This window comes from Symsagittifera roscoffensis, chromosome 4 (genome assembly GCF_963678635.1).
Source record: "Symsagittifera roscoffensis chromosome 4, txSymRosc1.1, whole genome shotgun sequence".
Lineage (NCBI taxonomy): Eukaryota > Metazoa > Xenacoelomorpha > Acoela > Convolutidae > Symsagittifera > Symsagittifera roscoffensis.
In genome coordinates, this window is record NC_087065.1 from 70,697,684 (window position 1) to 70,718,216 (window position 20,533).

The window sequence follows — 20,533 nt, forward strand, 5'->3', positions numbered from 1 at the left end:
AAATATCAAAAAATCAAAAATATATTTTATTTTTATCATTATTTTGTTTAAATAACCTGAATTGTTGATGTAAACCGGGTAGACTATAAGTGGGCGCTCAATGTGCCTTTTGTCTATCCTCTCCGAGTTAATTATTTTGATATAACTTTGGAGAAATAAATTCTTTCTTTCTTTCTTTCTTTAGCAGTTAAAGTATTTCGCTAGGGATTTCACAATTCTAAATTTCACATTTACAAAAATTTATTTTTTTGCTTCACTGCTCATTTGAAGTGCTGAAATTCCTGTTAACAGTATGCAGCGTTGTAACTTAAGTACATGTATAGTTTTCAAAATATTGCGATTGAAGTTATATTTTGATGCAATAGAAAGCTAAGGTTGCTGGAACTGTGTTTTTTCTTTAAACAACATTTGAGTTGATTTGGACTTCTTTGGAGTTGCTCTGAATCAGAAATTGATAAAAATCTTTTTGAGAATCTTTAGTTTTATCTTGGAGCAAGAGCACAAAAACTTGTAACTAGGGATTGATCCATAGCTTGGTTTCACCTTCTGTTCATTTTTGAACTTGAACTTAAAAGAACGCAAGCAAAGCTATCCCCACCTACTAATCCTAGTGTAAATTACCTACACTACTAACCACCAGACGATATAGGGGACGGGACGCCCTTTTCCCTCGGGGATTCGACCCCCTGCCGATCTAAAGGATCCCCCTTTTGTACTACTTTGAGATATCCCTTTTTTTGGCAGACTGACCCTAAAGTTTCTCTAAAGGCGGCTTTGGCGCCAAAATATACTAATTTTGAGGGGGGAGCGCGCGCCAAAAAACCGCTATTTTTGGTCAAAATTATCCAAAAGTGTCTTAAAACGCCTTTTTTTTCAAAATTTTGCCTGCGGCGCAAAAAAAGTGGCGGAAACAGGGTCTTTTTAGTGTTTTGGGAGAGCTCGGGAAATCAATTTAGTCAACCTAAGAAAAAGGTCGACAAAACTCAGATAAATCTAACTTCTCATTCTGAAATTATTGTAAATTCAGAATACTTTCAAGAATTCAAGCGAAAGTTTAATACAAAACAGCTGATCAATGTGCGGAGTTGAAAAAGCTTTTAATACCAGTTAAATCGATTCCAGATAAGCATTCATCATATTTCGCTGGTATCGAATATACAGCTAATACAAACTAAATGCAATTAAAAAAAGCAGCAGCCTAACTTAGAGAGAGATTATTACAGTCCGTCTAACTTGAGGGTCCATGAAGCTGTGAATAAAGACATTGCAGCGACCAATGATGGTGTATCATTCTGATCAATTTCGCTAGTTTTCAGATGCCAGTAGGGTGAAAATGTCTTCAGCTCTTCATTTTTACAGTGAACCCAGACTGACTCGGCATTGCTATGAACAAAGGCGCAATATTTGTTCAGTCGCTCTTTAGGGTTTATCAATTCTGAGTTATCAGATAAAAATTCTGCAAAATATCGCATGAAAATGCCCTTGAAAGATCTCGCATCCGTCGATAAATTAGCTCTAATGCTCTTTCCTGCAAACTCACATAGCAAACCTGTGCGTCGTTCAACCAAATTAGCCAGAACAAAATCGACAATTTCCAGCGCAGTCTCGAAATACCACTTTTCGCCTGTGAGTTGATACAACTCCGTTAGAACTTTCAAAATTACAGCCTGATTGTAAGTCCAAAATGTATTATCGAACGATCCATTCTCTCTTATTCCATCGCGCAATCCCCGGCCATTATCTACTTGACACAACAATTTTGACTCACAAAGAAGCCAATTGGCACTTTTCTTTGCTGCCTCGAAATAACAATCTTGTTTTAAAGCTTTATACAAGTACAAGCAAAGTAAGCAAAATGTTGAGTTAGAAATCGATGCTTTGTAAGATCTTTCAAAATTCCAAAATACACTACCATCAGGCTCTACATAATGATTGTTAATAGCCTCGAAAGAAGGCACCGCCCCCCGTCTTCCATTGAAGAATTTCTTCGAATATAAGAAATCGTCGCGAGAATTTTCAGAATACTCAGCGCAGAGGCAGCATAGCATACCGCTCCATGCAAGATCATCGCTTCCACTAAGCCCGAACCAGTAACTCAAATTACACGGCAGCTTACTACTCATTAATCGACCGCTGAGCCACTTATTGATATTATTTTCAGTTTTTTTACCTTCTTTTTCTAAATTCATTTGTATAAGCAGACAGGCTTCATAAGCAAGAGCTACTTGCCATGCATTTGGTATTTGCCAACTAAACAAAATACTCCTCCTTGTAGAGAGCCAATCATAGCACAGAATAGATCTGTCAGCCGCTTCGTTTTTTTCTATTTTCTCTTCCATTCATTTAGCATCTGCCATTGAAAACATCAAAGCTACTTACATTATTTTCATTGCTTAAACTTTTCGCGTTGTTTTCCGTCAATAATTTAAGATAAAGTTCAACTAAAAATAATAATTGCTAAAAATAAAAAAATAAACTAGCGCTAGATGGTTGAATGCTACCACTGTTTATTCCACTGTTTAAGATTTAAAAAAACTTGAGATAAAGTTCAACTAAACATAGCAAATGCCAAAAAAAATTGAGTTTTATTAAGCGTTGGATGGTTGAATGCTATCCTACCCGAGTTTATTTCGTTGTTTTAGATTAAAAACTTCAGATAAAGTTCAATTAAACATAACAAAGGCGAAAGTGACTTAGTTTTAATAAGCGTTAGATGATTGAATGCTACGCGAGTTTACTTCGCTGCTATTTGATCCGAACTAAAATATGGAAAATAGAGTTTAAGAGTAAATTCTCAAACGTTTTCTCAAGAAAAAGTGCATCGTCAGGATAATTGAAGCACAGAGACAAAAAATTGAAAAAAGGTCGACAAAGACCAATAGAATTTCCATATGTTTGTCTCGATTTGTTTAACTTCATTTCAAGAAGAAAAAAAATCTGATAACTAATTCCATTTTTGAAATTCGAAGTCGATCGCGTTTTTCGTGACCTTTACACTTTTGCTGTTCGATTGTGGAGTTTGCCTTCCTTTTAACAAGGGAAATGCCTGATTTTCAAAGAAATCACAAGTCAAACCGCGAAAAATCAAAATTGAATGGATAAAAACCAGCAAGACCTAAATAAGAGCCCTCACTACGTTCATTACTCTTAAAAATATACTGATTTATTTTTGAAAAAACTTTTTGAGTTGAAAAGTTTCGAACTTCCATGAAAGAATAGATGGCCTCAAAGCTCTGTGAACTTCTTTAACAATTTATAACTGACACTTTTTTGATAAAATAGGAAAAAAACTGGATCGATAGCTGATCTTTCTAACTCTCTGGGAAATTTGAAAGCTATATTACACTTTCGAAGCTGGAAAACAATCATGTTTTTCGTGCTATTTACACTTTATCTGTCAATAGTGGAGTTTGACTTCAATTTAACAAAGGAAATGAACTGAAGTTTTAAATCAATCAAAAATCAAACCGCAAAAAAAAGTAAATTACGTTCATCGAGAAAATACGTTCATCGACTCCTAATTAAAAATCATCACCATTTGAAACAGAAAGAAAAAATAGCAGAAAAACCTGAAATGGACCAAGTCTGAATCGTCAAACTTGTAAACATTAAAAAAATTGAATAGAAAGGGTGTCCAAAATACATACATGCTGAAAATATATCTGTTATGATGTCAAATTACAAGAGTTCACCAAACGAATTAAATGATTTTGTTAAAAAATTGATAAATCGAAAAATTCTTTCTTCCTATTTGATAACGCTAGATAAACGCCAGCATAATAAAAACGGGAAGAAAAGCCAAAATGATAATCAAAAATCAGATTTAAAAACTTGACAATGATTTCAAAATGTGACGAAAAATATAACATGATTTGAATCGTCTCGACTTCAGTCCTTTGTGGCTGCTGAACAACACATCTAACCCTAAGTAATTTCGATAGAAGAAGAACTCCTGTAGTTGCATATATAAAGAGAGGGGTAATAAATTACATTCGATAATAATACATTTGTAGCTCTTTTATCCAGCTGCCCAGTTTAAAACACATTTTTGCATGTTTTCAAGAGTTTAGAGGTTCGAGATAATAACCGACCTACATTGACAGCATCATATTAAGATTGGTAATAACATTGATTTGTATATTTGAATCTTTGAAACTCCAAAGTAGGCAAATTTAAAACAAAACTGAAAAAAAAACGTCGAAAAGACCGGGCATTTAAAAATCAGACATGCTCAAAAAATTGGTCTCTTAGTTGAAAAAGTACAGACTTGGAGATGACTTAAAATTCAGTTATGTTGTCAGCAAAGTTGTTTCCGGGGGAAAAGTCTGGTACCCGGTTGCAACACCCTTTCTTATCGCAATGTTTAAAAAGTCTAATTCTTGATTAAAAGACACATGCTCTAGCACGTGTAAGATGGAGGCGAAACGGAGCTTCGTGTCACTTGTGATAGTAAAAATTATTCCATGGTTCATGCGTAGAAAAAATGACTGAAGAAAAAATGGCATATATTTCTAGTTTTTAGGGTAGACACGAGCGTGCTATACTGTTACACAAATTTGATGTAAAAAAAGCTCACTTTACGAAATCGAACACAAGCGAAGCGGTTTTCTGCAACACTTGTGATACAATACAAACATGGCACAGCAAGCTAGTTGGCAGAAAATGAAAGCAAATCTTCTGAACCACTCAACCAATATGAAGAACAGACGTCTAGAAGCACAATCACAGGCGTTACAAAAGTATTCAGAAACCTTCATCGAGACACAACTAACCCGACAAATTTGGGTAAACTCTCATTGGGTCGAAAAAAAAATTATCATGAAAACCTTTCAAAAATTCTGAAATTCTTAATTTTTACACGCCGCTTCCAGGACACAAGAGAATTAAAATCGAGTTTTCCCTCAAACGACACAAAAAATATTTTAGTGACTTTGGCACAAGTTCATTTCATCTAGTTCAGACTTAAAAAACATTTTTGAAATATAGCTTTTGTGGAAACTACTTGTCCCGACCGGACTTGGAAATCTTCCCGCAGTGGGCCACCAAACATGGGCGTTACCTCAAAGCTCAAGTCGCACGCTTAGTTAATTGGATTTGATTCGAGCATACAGTTAGTTATCATATGACTCCCTGATTCCTATAGACAAGAACCTAATCAACTACATGATTCAACTCAATCATCTCTTGTTGCAGGAAAAGTTATTTACTCGCACAATTTTCGAAATAAAAATTTGTTTGAAAAAACAACACCGACGTTGGAATCAAATGACTCAAATCCAACTGAAAAAAAAATTGATAGAAATATTTCTTTTTAAAGCAATATAATCGAAATGAAAGAATGAACGGACAGTATTAAGTAGAAAAATTATTAAGAATACCTGATTTTGCGAGGAAAAAGTAAGTATGACACACCAAAAAAAAAATTCATTCCACTTAGTCGTCGGGATAATAACGACCAAAATCTATTCATTTTAATCCAAAGTTCAACAGATCTTTCTCTGATAGTTCAATCCATCAGAGATTACATTATTATTATTTTCCCATATACAGGCGTGTACGTGTTAATCGAAACATTTCAAAAAAAATCTTTTTAAATCAACATTTATTAAAAATTTGTTTCAAATTGGTTTGACATTATAATTCTCTCACTCAAAAGCAAAGCTATCTCATCGTCGCAATTGCTTCATTTCTTTAGTCCGGCTGCGAACCACTTCGGAGCATCGGTCGGAACTTTTCGGGAGCTGGCAGCCGTTCTGCTTCCACTAGCAGTTGAAGCGCTCGGAGGTTCCGAGCCTATTTGCCCGGTAGACAAAGGAGTAATCATATCACCAGTTGAGGTTTCGCCATATGTGTGGTTGCTGGTGTTAGTTCCTGACAGGATTATTTCAGGGGCCACTTGCAAGTCCAAAATGTCCTTTTTCAAATACGACTCAACGTCATTTTCACCAAAACTAACATGAATATTTACAGCTGGGAATAAATTCAGATCGAATAGGCTTTTCTTCTCTCGTTTCGCTATTATTTTTCTAGGTGGTGTCGTGAACAGATAATAGCTCTTCAAATTTTCAGACGCCAAAACCGAATCAACAAACTCGTACATAGTTTGAACGGTTTCCGTAATGAGAAACTTGGCTTGTATTACCATTCGATCCGGAAACACAAATCGCAGCATGGTTAAGTTCGAATATTTTGATATGATTTTTCGTTTTCTCGACTCTTCAGTCAAGAGAGGCTGGTTGATTAGACCGTTCAGTTCCTTCTCACGCAACTTCTGCATCAACTTTATATCTTCAGTTGTGATATCGAAGAAATCATCAGGAACTGTGTCAATACTAGTCGATATATTCTTAACACAAAACACCTTCAACTCTCGATCTTCCAAAGAAGACGCCGGAAGCTCATTTCTTTCTCTTCTCGTAAGCTCTTCATTTATTGCCTCGCTTGACTTTTCTGGGAACTTGAAATTGGCAAATCTATTTGAGGTCAGCTCAGAGGTTCCAGTTATTTCTGGTTCCTTCATACTGTCAGGCCTACTCGTCGAGGGCTCTTCTGGTATCCACGAAAAAGGCTGAAGATTATCAGGCAGGTGAGATGACCTTGAAGACGAAATTAGAGGCTGGGCAAATTCGACTTGACTGTTTTGAGGCGATACTTGCGCATTGTTTGACTCGCTTTTAGGTAAAACATTCGCATTGATGATTTCATCTTTGCTTTGTGAAGCTATTTTGGCACTGCTGATCTCGACTTCGTCTCTAGGCGATTCCCTTTTGTGAAGTCTGAGTATCAAATTCTGTGCTTTAGTTATATCCATATTTTCATCTGATATACAAGACGTGCTGTCGACTGCGATTCTAGGAGCAAAAGTCAATCTCAAAAGCGCCCGTCCCGACAACCCACAGTCCCGCAAGGTCTTGTTCAACAACGTCTCGGGTCCTCGAAACGTGTGTCCCATGAACGAAATACAAGGTTCAAGGTCATCTTCGTCAAGTAACGCAGGACACTTCTCCAAGAGCCTCTCAATTACATCCCACAAGGGACATGTATCTTCGATATCAACGACCTGACGCTCGCCTGATGGAATTTGAACAGCGACGTTTACAAGTTTCGGATCCTGGTTTCCACTCGACTCTGGACCCCGTGTACAACTTTCCAGGACTGCTCGATTTGGGATCCCAGTAAGACGAAAGGGTATCGAAGAGTCGATTGGCTTCCCTGTGGACGATTTCAGGATGTAGTCATCTGCAGTGAAGCCATGCTTGGTGCAAAGGTCAACAAACTTGGGGTTCAGAATTGTGCTTGGAGTGACTTTTACTGTTTCCCGGTGTCCATTTGGCATCAAAATCACTATTGATTGCTGAGACATCTTAACTGGAAATCGAACTAAAATTTAAGACTAACGAATACCGTTTAACTACCGCTTCGACTATAAATTTTGAAACTCTTTTTCCAAAACTTGGTATTTCCACACATTTTAATTTCATTTCTCCTTTCTCTCCCAAAATTAGTTTAAAGAAAAGTATATTAGTAAATGAGTTGTTAAAAAGGGTTCACGAACTAACTCAAAAATAAAAACAACAAAACGATTAGTTTACATTCAACTGATTCAAACTAATCACTGCCATTTTTAGAGCGCCTTCGTAAGTCAAATTCCCTCCAATGAAACCAGAACTATGGACAAAAACACACTGAGGAATTTGAGAGATCTCCGACAGTTTATCATCGCGAACTCCTCTCCAATTTTCAGGCAGTGGAAGCCGACTATTAAAAGATCCTTCTGCCATTGGAACACATTGCACCCTCCATCCACCATTCGAATCTTGATAAATAACGTAATAGATCCTTCTAGAATCTTCCAGAAGGTTCAACTCTTTCTCCAAATTGTAGAGGTGGTCCTTCCAAGGTGGACAAATATCCTCAAATACAACAATTTGACCACTTTCGTGGAACTTCAGTCTTTTTTCCATTGCAGTTTTTACAATTTCACGCCCTGGTAACCAAACGCGAGCATAATGCAAAACACGTTCAACAAATTCAGTTCCAACTAGCTGCATTGCTTTTTCGAACCTTTCAAACTGAATTTTCTCAGAAGATTCTTCGTTCCATTTTGGGTTCAGGAACCCTACCCGACTGCTGATTGTGGTGGTTACTCGATAGTTCACTTTGTCACTGTCGCTCACATTTATACCATTATCAACCGCATCAATTTCTTCCACAAAATTTTGATACACCTTTGAGTAAAGTTGCTTTAGATCGTCATTTTTGATGTGGCTAAGTCCAGTCTCGCCTGAAATATAGTGCAAAATTTAAAACCGAGAGCTGAAAACAAAGCCAACAGGTAGTTGGAAGTGTCAATGGACTGACGAAAACAACAAAAAAAATTTTTTTGACCTATTTTTAAACTTTTCTCAGCTATAAAAATTCGGAGAAAAATTTAACATAGTCAACTGACAGTTAAAAAAAGAGTAATGCACACAAGGAAATTTAAAAAACTGACTTGTTTTTATCAAAAACCTTCACTTTTTTAATCTCGAAGAAAAAACAGATGGCTTGAAGCCAATTGAATTTTTAAAACAATTTATGATGGACAACTTTTCGTTAAAATTAACCCGATTTGAGATAACTGGATTAATAGGTAAAACTTGTATTTCTCTAAGAAATCTGATAATTAACTTTTATTTCGAAATTAGAGATCGATCAAGTTTTTCGTCACCTGAACACTTTTTGCTTTAGTGGAGTTTGCTTTTTAAAAAAAAATGGAAATGCACTGAAATTAAAAAGAAAACACAAGTCAAACCGCGAAAAATTAAAATGTAGCGTGAACAAATTTTAATGCTTTTCCAGAAAAAAAAACAAAAAAATCTCCAAGACCTATTAAAGAGTACTCACTACTTTCATTAGTCTTACCAAGTTAAAGCTCTTTTAAATTACAGAATCTTTTACGAATGATTTTTAACCATAAAACTAAACCCCTTTGAAAAACTGGGTCAAAAGGTAATTTTTCAATTTCCGCTAGAAAATCTTAAAAGTAAAATCCCCTTTCGGAACGAAAATTCATTCACATTTCTTCGCGCAGTTTGAACTTTTGTTCTTTCAAAAGCGTAAATTTGCTTCCTTTCAGCAAATGAATTTGAACTGAACTTAACAAGAAATCATAAGCCAAACCAAGAAAAGTCACATTTGAGCGTGAACAACTTCCAAAAAAAATAATATTAAATGATCACGAACTATATACGTGTCTTAAAAAGTGAACCGACTTAACAGTTTTACATGCATATGTTGAAATTTGACCAAACTTTAAATGGAATTTCTATTACGATATATCACGACACAATCTCAAGGACTCTTAATTGTCGATTTAGATCAAAAGAGATGCGAAACCTGTTTTACGACAGAAAATTGACTGACCCGAATAAATTTTTTTCATTATGTCAATTCCGTAGTGTGCATAAACCAGACCGGCACTGCTCAGTTTGGTCGTAAAGTCCATATGTGCATGTACATCCTTCATAGTGGTCTTAAACTCCTTCTGATGATGGTCATAGCGCATCTTTGAATGGTCATACATGGCCCCGACATCCACTATTATGTCACATTCATTCAACACAGCGGGATCACGTGATCTCTTAATTTGACAATTTTCAAACTCAGGTAATAGTTTAAGCATGTAGCAAGCCAAGGCTTCGTCACAGTGAAATTGGCCATTGTGGGTTCCAATAAAACTGCATTTCTTTTTCTCGCTCACCATTTTCAAACTTCTTTTAGCTAAACGGCCCACAGTTCTTAAAACTAACCAGAAAGCTATTTTGAGACAAAGATCTGAAAAAGAAAACGGGCGTTGAAAAAAAAAGATTATTTTAAACCGACGCTTAATTTCATAGCCAAAACTGAACTATTTTCACCAAAATGCTCAAAGCTTACTGAACACAAGATTGCAAATATGATTCCCGATATCGGACAAATCTCTTTTGAAGAAAATCGGTAGATTGCAAATCTTTTTGAACTTCCCAAAACAAATCCGCCAATTTGTTTGAGCATAAATATAATTTTGAAAACAAATACTTCGGAACACGCCGACTAAACGCAGCAATGAGCACATCTTGAAAATGCTGAAAAGCACCAATAAATTTAACATTAAACGTTCAAAATTAGTTTTATGTTTATTATTTTTGGCAATCAACTTTTTACGCATTAATAAAAAGCTCAGAAGCAGACACTCAACTATTTGATTTGTAATTTTGATACCAAGCATCATATATCAGCAGAATACGACAAATATAATTGATCTTCTATATTTAATTTCTCAGTAGGCCGCCTTTATTTGTTTAAAAAATAATAATAAAACAAAAATTTAAAAATTTCTGACTGTTGAGTTTTTGACAATGGATATGATCCACGTTTCTAAGGTGAAACTTATCTTTACGCTTTGCTATGGATTCATATCAACAATCGCCGGGCAGTCAGATGAAAACAGTCTGCTCGATGACGACTCTTTGAAGCCAGTGACTTATTTCGGAAGCATAGCCGCTGGATGCATCATTTTCTTCTTCATGATGCTCATTTTGTATTTGGCAATGCGCAAGGAAATCGGAACAGCAAGTAAGTGGAATACAGGCCTTAAAAAATAACACTGCATTTAGCTGCAATTAATAGATGTACAAAAAATCAATTTCTAATTTTTGAACGGCCCTAGAAAAGGGGGCAATTTCGTTATTTCAAATGCTATAGATCATCTGGACAATTGAAAGTGACAAGTAAAAAATTTGAGGCTCTATGAGTTCTATCGGTCCTTTCAGAGTATAATGGCGATAAAATAACCGGAAAGAGCATTCTTATTGGTTTGCTTGAGTTTTTTCCTCTATGACAACAACAGTGGCACTCATCATTTGACTGAGGAAAAAATTACAATAGTGAAGTTCTATTGAAACACCAGTAAATTAAATTGAATTAATTGATTATTTCAATAATTAATTAAATCAACCTGAAAATGTTTGCATTTTGATACACAGAGAGGAAGCCGACAGAAAATGACTGAAACCCCTAAGCCCAAATAAATTAACTCGAAAAAACAGAGTGTAACAAAAAATTCATATACAAATCATGATTTGTTTTTGAAAAGGTCGGAAGAAATTATAATTTAAAGCCACAAAAATCATTATAGGAGGTGAATCAGAAACCAGAAACTCGATGCCTTCTTGAAAATAGTAATCAGCACAAAAAGCTGCATAAAATGCACTTCAAGCCCACGTAGAAATTTTGGTATCTAACGCTGACATAACAGTAAATAATTTAGAGTGCATAGCACTTTGTCAATGCAAAAAAGTATATATCTGCAATTAGCTAAAAAGGGAAACATGAGAAATTTAGAAAATACACAAAGATGTCATGAAAATAAATCAGCTTCAATAAAACACGTTTAGACAAAGAAGCAAATCTGGACTTCTGGAAAAAATGAAAAAAATTAGTTTTTAAATTCTAACAAGAACATTTAAGACACAGAAACAAAGTTGAGCTTCACGCTACTTGCGATACAAAACAAAAACTGAAAAATCGAAAAAACCAGATCTATCAAAATGAATAAGACAAGTTTTGAAACAAAAACATGCCAAAACAAAAGAGGGTGAAATGAACATTGGAAGATAATGTACCCAGCGGTAACAAAGCCGAAAATACTTCACAAACCCTTTAAGCCAAAAAAAATCCACAAGACTTATGAAAAATTATTAAGTCCCACTCACTCTCAAAACACAAACACTAAAAAACCTTTTTTGTTGGTCAAAGGAAACAATATAAGGCCACTGAAAAGCTTGAACTATTATTCTATTAACAATTTTGGCATCTTGTGCGATCCAGAGGTGAGCATAAAAAATATGTGTCCTTTGCAACGACTTGAAATTAGGTCACTAAGCCGAAGAAAAATAGGCCGAAATCATTTGGGCAGAAAAAAAATTTAAAGGAAGATATACGAAATCAAACTTCAAATTACAAACAGCACAGGTAAATCAGAACACTAAAAATAACTATAGGCTAAAAAAAACAATTTAAAACAATTCTACAATATGACAACTCAGCCGACAAAACATAAGCAGACAATAAAAAGCCCACATATTTTTTTAAACTTACTTTTTCCAGTTCGAAAAAAAAACAGGCCATGTCAAATTCAAACCCAGGACATGTGCCGTCCCATTCCTTACCTCCAGACTAAGTGCGCCGGAGATGCAAAGAAATTAGAATTCATTTTGAATTGAACCTAAATTTACGATTTCTAATTTTGACCACTGTGTAAACTAAGTTGTTTACGGGCAAAAAGTCTAACACCCGATTGCAATACCCTTGTTTATCGCAAGGGTAAAAAACAAAGTTGAAATCGCGAAATTAATTTCGCATATCTACGCAAGAGATACAGTTTCGCTTATCTATGCAAGTAGATTTGAGTAAACCATGACAAGCATTGGAATCTCACTACTAACATGAAGTTTTCCTAATTTATCAAAAATTAGCGAAAACAGCAATATACAAAGCTTAGAAACGTATACTTATTAAGAAACTATTCGTTTCCACAAAAGTTCAGTTTTCAACCACGAACTAGTTTGGTGATCTCGAGAGCAGCCGAAACTTAGAAGTTACTATATCTGATTTGTCGAGACTTACAGATATAATTTGCAGAAAGCTATTTCGCAGGTCCGAAAGTCAACTTAAAACATTTTTCGTAAGATGTTGACCAGTTTATTACGTCCACAGTCCACACAATTATTGCCATTACAGCTCAATATACCTAGTTTGTCGTGACTTAAAAATATAATTTGCAGAGAGCCATTTAGAAGGTCCAAAAGTCATCCTAACTTGTTTTTCGCATGGTGCTTTTGTAGAGTATCAACTCATGCGAGTTAAGTATTTCAGCACCAACTAAGGTAAGTAGCTTGATTGTAAAAACAGGGAGAAAAACCTTGTAGCCGGATGCATTACCTTTGCTTGATGCTATTCGCGAGGGAAACATTTTTTGGCAACTGATGCAAAGCAATTATATTTAAGTCGCAAACTATAACTGAGTCCATGTAAATCATCTGATCTTTGCTCTAACCTATCCAAGAGGCAAAAATTATGATTTTTTCCCCCAAATTGAAGCAAAAGTTCCGACAGACAACATTAATTTAGAAAAAAGAACAATTGGCCTAAATAGGTATTAACTAATTATTATAAATCATTATAATAATAAAATCAGTTGTTGTTTTGCTATTTGAAATAAAAAATTTTTTAAATTATTATTAATTATTTAATTAATATATAATACTTATTTAATTAAATATTATTAAAGGACAAATAAATCTATCGGAAATGACAAGTATCGATATTTTGGTTTTAAAAATGATTCGGCATTTGCTATATATTGTATAATTTTAGACTCTTCTCATAACACGGATGTGTCAAGAGACGATGCTTCTAAAAGACATGACACAACATCTCCAGAGACAACTTCTGATGATAATCGACATCTTACTGCAATCAAAAGCAATGGAAGGAACTTTTCTTTAGCAGTGACCGAATACGAATGAACTTGAATAATGTTTGTGTTACTTTTTTGATCTAGACTTCCTATTTTCACGATTTCTTATTAAATCCTTATTGAAATCAATATATCCTTATTGATTTCAATTTTACTTCTCGTATAATTATGCAACGGCTCGTTCACATGACTGCGTTTAAAAAAGTATCAAACAACGCATATTTACTTGAAAAATGGCCCGACAAAAGAAATAAGCTTTTTTTCACGCCCGCGCCGTACCCCTCATTTGATTGATCTTTTTAATGTTGATCTTAAAATGTTGATTTCATAAATAACAGGAACTTTGATGGTGAAAAAGCAAATCATGAAGCTATTTTCAGCAAAATTTTAGGAACTAGGCCATAATAGCAACTATAACTATTACAATGACGACGGATATCGAGCCATTCATTATCTACGTGAGTAGCTCCGAGTGACCCGTGACAAAAACTGGAATCTGAATAGAAGAATGATATTCAACTTTTTAAATCAGAAGGTATCAGGGTCACCGAGAAAACTGTACTCGTCCTTCATCATATCAAATCTCAAAAAACTTGGAACTTCATGAATTAAGCAAGTGTAAAAAAAAACCGTGAAGAAAAAAATCGAGATGCTTGAGAACCAAGTCAACCAGATTGAGAAAACTAACACCAGCACAAAATATGCTGGAGTTGAATGTTACTTCATCAAAAAAAAACATGCAAGTTCGCTCACATGACTGCATTAAAATAAGTTTAAGACCATCCATATTAAGTCGCAAAAATAGATGATTAACAGATTTTTCAGAGAAGAGCAAAAACAGCTATATACAAAGCTTAGAAACATATTTAAAACTCAGCGACAAAGCGGAGCTTCGCATCACTTGCGATACATAAACATAGCATGCAAGGTTGCAGACAGGAAAGGTTGCAGAAAGGAGTCAGACCAATTTTCAAAAACTCCACAACAAAAAACCTCACACAGAGGCAAAGCTAAGCTTCGCACACCTGCAATACAAAACAAGAAAGCCGCTAAGTCAGAAAAAAATCAACAAAAGTCAGAAATGTCAAAAAAACTAGATCTGTGAAAAAAATAAGGCTAGTTTTCAAAGAAAAACATGTCAAGACAATGGAAAGCCCAACAAGTATCGGAAAAAGATATACCAAACGGTAACAACGCGGAAAAGTACATTGGCAGAAACCCATTAGGCCGAAAAAAAAAACAACAAGACAGAAGTTAATAAGTCCGCCTCACCCAAAAACACAGACACCCACCCAAATTCTTTTCGCTGGTCGAAAGACACATGGCTGGCCATTAAACCGATAAAATAATGACCTGAACCTGACTTTACCATTTCTTATTTTGATCTTAGAGTAAACTAAGTTGTTTACAGGAAAAAAAGTCTAGTACCCGATTGCAAAACCCCAAAAAACAAACTTGTAATCGCGAAATTAATTTCGCATATCTATGCAGGAGATACAGTTTCTCATATCTATGCAAGTAGATCCGAGTAAACCATGGCGAGCATTGCAATCTCAATACAAAAATGATGTTTAACTGATTTATCAGAAAGTTAGCAAAAACAGCAAAATACAAATCTTAGAAACGTATACTTATGATGAAAATATGCGTTTCCACAAAGTTTCAGTTCATTTCAACCACGAACTAGCTTGGTGATCTCGGGAGCAACCGACACTGAGAAATCAATATATCTGATTTGTCGAGACTTACAGATATAATATGCAGAAGCTATTTCGCAGGTCCGAAAGTCATCTTAATACGGGAGGCGAAAATAACTCGTAGGAAATAACGTAGTGGGAAAAAACGTGTTATGAAATTACGTAGTATCTCGTTTTTTTTAAACTAGGTAATCAGAAGGTCAAAAGTATCATAGTAACCGAGGTTACAGTCAGTGTGCCAGTCGGTCATATTTGGAAGTTTGACCTTGAGAGAAGCAAAAAACACTTAATTTTGGGGTGAAATTTAATTTTTCAAAAATTCGAATGGAGCCTGTCATGCACAATTTTCTCGCGATAACTGAAAGTCAAAAAAAAGAAGTCAGAACAATCGAGTGACAATCGCGGGAAAGTTGCAAGATAAATCAGTAGGAAATTGCTATTCGCAATTTCCGTCACAGTAATAATCTAGAGTAGAGCTGTCCCATTCGAAACAGAAAGAAGCGTATTCCCACGAACTGGATTATTGTGACTTGACTGGAGTATTATTCTAAACTGGACTAGAGTGAACCTTCGGTGGAAAGGTGGACAGCTTGAGTGTCCCAATGGTTCACGAGAAACTATAGTCTAGAGTACAAACTTGTTCTTGTTGTTAAAACTGACAAACATTAAACTCATTTTAGTTACATTATTTAATTCTCGAGTTAATTACCGACTGAAGTACTTCCCTTTCTTGAGCGTGCTACAATGTGAGTACTAATTAAAATTTATAGAGTGTGTTTTATAATTGTTATGTTGAGGTAAGGCGAGTTTTAGGTTGATCCATCTGAAATTGATCAAAGTTCCACTGTCTAATAAAAAGTAACTTAACGGATTGTTCCAACCCGGTTTTTAATGGCGTTTATGTATTTTGGGTATCTAGAGACCTAAGTATGAGGACGTTCTTAATTCTAGAGTGGGGGGGGGATATTTTAGTAGTAGCCTTTAAGCTGTAACGGGTCGTAGTCTCATGTCACAAACGAACCGAATTGGCTCCGACTGATTTGAGGTAGAAAAACACAAGAGATAGTGTCCTTGACTCTTGAGCCAATAGTTATAGGGCCTATTTTTCTTAAGCCTCATGTGTGACTGCAGTAGACGAATGTTACATAGTGTTTTTATGGCGCTCCTGGGTGTTTACGACATCAAGACTACGGAGTCGAACCCACTTGAGACAGCTTCGGGCTGAATGCCCATTCTAGAGTACCGGCGGTGCGGTTCGACAGGAACGTGCAAACCTTCCGGTTGTACCGTGATAGCTTTTTAAGAAAACTCGAGAAAACTTCCTGGTACGCTCTCCGAACGAGGCTTAGCTAACCGAGTAAAGGGGGGCAACTATGGGGACAAAAACACGAGCAAAAAGACAAAAAGCAAAACAAAAACAAAAAAAAAGACTAGAAAAAGGAACAAAAACCATAAAACGAAAAAAGACAGTGACTTTGACACCAGATTAGTTAGATCAAACCTTTATATTAATTAAATAGTATACCCATACTGTTTTACAAGTTCGATCGTTTCGATCAACCTAGCAATTTAACCCAGTAACCTTAATAAAGAGCCCGAGTGTGGGGCGTTGTCAAGGGTTTTCAGATAGCTTGGAACTTAGCTGAACCAATAGGAGACTTGACTGGAAGAGGTGACCAGCCGAGTGGGAAAGTGGTTCAGGAGCACTTGAGCTGAACCAATAGGAGACTTGACTGGAAGAGGTGACCAGCCGAGTGGGAAAGTGGTTCAGGAGCACTTGAGCTGAACCAATAGGAGACTGGACTGGAAGAGGTGACCAGTCGAGTGGGAAAGTAGCCAAGAAGGATTTGGCAGTTCTCGAGTTCTCAAGTTGGGCAGAACGGGTATCGTTAAAATTCACATTACATTATAGGAAATAAGTGTAAAATTGGATAAGCGATATCCCCCGGTTTTGAGAAACGTTTTTACTTGAGCAGGCCTGGAGACAGGTCTACGGTTTTCTCTTGAGAGGTTTAGCACCCGGCGCTTAAAGTAATTTTAGGCTTAAGAAGGGGGGCTAAAAAGGGGGGAGGTTAGAAGGGGTGCTGGTTAAGTTAGAGGTTGGCGGTTGTAAATTGTAAAAAGGGGGGAAATTAGAGTAACTAATTAGTCGACATCGTTGATTTAGTTACATTAGTCATTTACACGCGTTGGTCATAGGAAGCGGATATCCAAAATTGGAATTAGGTTAAGGTAGGTACCCTGGTCGGATCGGTAGGGGGGAACGGACATAGACAGTTTTTGTGATACCCCATAAGATCGCTAGCAGGGGGGAAGGAAACGCGTGGCAATTAGGTACCAGACATTTTTTCGATAGAAGGTAGACATTTGTCACCTTTGAATTTTAGGTGGGCTCATCTTTCCGTTTTTATTACTTTTTCTAGCCTGGATTTTTGTTGCATTTTGGTGAGGATTTGTGTTTAGTTTTTATACGAACAGGTGATCACAAGATACCTGCGCACAGGTTTTGGTCTCAAGTTGCTTGGAACATTGAAAAAGAGGTAATTAAAAAAAAATAAGAAAAAGGGGGTCAGCATTTGGCTTTTAAGAGAGGGTTTTTGGAAAAATTTTACAAGAGCTTGAGTGGTGGTACAAGATACAGTGAATCAAGAAGTCCCCATAACGAAGAAGAAAGAGGTCCCACCGCTCAGACACTTGTCAACAGTCTTGGGACAGTGCCAAAGAAGTCCTGGGACAGTGTTGGACCAGAACAGTCTTGATACAGTCTTGGGACAGTGGTCTTGGGTCAGTGGTCTTGGGACAGTGGTCTTGGGACAGTGGTCTTGGGACAGTGGTCTTGGGACAGTGGTCTTGGGACAAGGGTCTTGGGACAGGGTCTTGGAACAGTGGTCTTGGGACAGTGGTCTTGGGACAAGGGTCTTGGGACAGGGTCTTGGGACAGTGGCCTTGGGACAGTGGTCTTGGGACAGTGGTCTTGGGACAAGGGTCTTGGGACAGGGTCTTGGGACAGTGGTCTTGGGACAGTGGTCTTGGGACAGGGGTCTTGGGACAGGGTCTTGGGACAAGGGTCTTGGGACAGTGGTCTTGGGACAGTGGTCTTGGGACAAGGGTCTTGGGACAGGGTCTTGGGACGAGGGTCTTGGGACAGTGGTCTTGGGACAGTAGTCTTGGGACACTAGCCTTGGGATAGTAGTCTTGGGACAGTAGTCTTGGGACACTAGCCTTGGGACAGTAGTCTTGGGACACTAGCCTTGGGACACTAGCCTTGGGACAGTAGTCTTGGGACACTAGCCTTGGGACAGTAGTCTTGGGACACTAGCCTTGGGACACTAGCCTTGGGACAGTAGTCTTGGGACACTAGCCTTGGGACAGTAGTCTTGGGACACTGGTCTTGGGACACTAGCCTTGGGACAGCAGTCTTGGGACACTGGTCTTGGGACACTAGCCTTGGGACAGTAGCCTTGGGATAGTACTCTCAGGACAAGGGTCTTGGGACACTGACGAAGTACTGGGACAATACCGAACAGTCTTGGGACAGTAGAAAGAAGCCTGGGACGGTACAAAGAAGAGTAGGGACGGTAACTGGAAGTCTTAGGACAGTATAAAAATTGAAGTAAAAATACAACAAGTTGTTTTAAGACAGAATTAAGACAGAACAAGACTAATTGGAACCCGGTACGGTTGGGACCACAAATAAAGAAAGTTACTCGAAGATTTTAGAGAACTGGAACAAGGTTTATATCACGTTGTATATTTTCTTTTAAGAATTTGTTTCCACAAAATTTTTTTTATTCTTGGAATAGAATTGTGTATATAATAATATTGTAAATAAGAGCAATTGTAAATAGAAATAATGAGACGGAGTAGGGTACCGGTGCTTGAAAAAAGGTCAAGTGGATCAAACACGAAATATAAATCGTCGCTGCGTGGAACGACATCAAGGGGCCCAAGCAAAACAAAAAATAACTTTTCAGTTAGCATGGTCAGCACGAGGAGTGGCACCGAGAGCAAGACGCGAGAAGATGCGAGGGAAAAACAGGTGGAGCCTACAATCGAAATCGACCTAGAGACACCAGACCAGAGCGTAGATGAACTGGAGAAAAAGACGACGGAGTCAACTCCAATGCCCAATGCAGAAGAACCAAACCCGAAACCCATAGAGTTCTCACCAATAGACAATGTGGAAGATGCAATAGTCAACACCGAAGAAACGGTGAAAGAAGACTCTCAAGTAAAAAAGACATCTTTTACAGAAAGGTTGGCGATGATGGTCGGAATAAAAACGAAAGAAAACATGACTGAAGAACCAAAAGCTGAAAGAGCACGAACATTTGGGACAGTGAGCACGAAGACGACAGAAGCCAATCCAAGAGAGAACAAAATAAAGCAGAAGCTACGGCCGAAGACAGACCGACGGCTGACCATGAAGAGGCTACTATTGAGCTAGGTGACTTGATGGCGAAACTGAATCAGATCGACAAAAAACTGAAGCACAGCGAAGAGGACAGAGAAGTGATAAGAAAAGAATTAAGATACAACAAACACGAGTATCTGGATAGTTATTTTAACCTGGCTAAGGCAACAGATGAGAGACTCAAGGAGATGTCAGATAAGGTAGAAACCACCAATGAAGAACGAGATAAGAACATCAAAAAAGATATGCAACAGTTGAAAAACCGATATGATGATGTCAACAGCCAATTAGGTAGCCTGGAAAAGAGAATGGACACAATGAGCAAGAATCAGGCCGAAAGTTCATGTGCAATACAGACGAAATTGGATGCAATCTTGAGAAATTCTACCTCACAAGAAAGACCGGCAGCGGATCGCACGCAAGGCACCAGAGTTGACTTTGTGGAACCACAAAGGGGCAAACGGCAATCGACACCGTTGCCCTTAACCCGGGATACGGTGAGCATAGCACCAACAGCTGCTAAAACAATCATGAAGAATGGAACGTCAAGTACAACGACTTGCCCGGGGGACTCAACAGCTAACAGCAACGCAGGTCCGGATGCTATGACATGGGCAAGCACTTGGGAGATGATGAACAGGACTCTAGAGGCCTTCGCCACGAGGAACACTGACTCGAGCGATAGGAGGGACGGAAAATCAAGAAAAACTTTCAAGAAGCCAAAGGAATTCAAAGACGACTCCGATGGATGCATCGACACTTGGGTGGAAGTGATGAGATTACACCTAGAGCAAGATAACTTAAATGATGAAAGACAAGCATGCACAGCCATACTCAGCAACTTAGAAGACACGGCATTAAAATGCGTGGTCGCAAAGAAAGAAGAAGAACGCGACACCGCGGACAAGATCTTCGAGATAT

At 37.4% G+C, this 20,533-nt stretch overlaps 2 protein-coding genes across 2 annotated transcripts; both read right to left on the reverse strand.

Annotated features, from left to right (window-relative positions):
• Nucleotides 1–5,523: 5,523 nt before the first annotated feature.
• Nucleotides 5,524–7,377, reverse strand: LOC134843936 (tether containing UBX domain for GLUT4-like). The gene has a single exon (XM_063860289.1). The coding sequence runs from the start codon at nt 7,361–7,363 to the stop codon at nt 5,684–5,686; it is 1,680 nt and encodes a 559-aa protein (XP_063716359.1). The 5' UTR covers nt 7,364–7,377; the 3' UTR covers nt 5,524–5,683.
• Nucleotides 7,378–7,489: 112 nt separating this feature from the next.
• On the reverse strand, nt 7,490–9,812 carry LOC134844245 (MYG1 protein-like). Its single transcript, XM_063860833.1, has 2 exons — nt 9,406–9,812; nt 7,490–8,284 (listed from the first exon to the last, which is right to left on the reverse strand). Exons 1-2 carry the CDS (start codon nt 9,743–9,745, stop codon nt 7,584–7,586), a joined length of 1,041 nt encoding a protein of 346 aa, XP_063716903.1. The 5' UTR covers nt 9,746–9,812; the 3' UTR covers nt 7,490–7,583.
• Between the last annotated feature and the right edge of the window lie 10,721 nt (nt 9,813–20,533).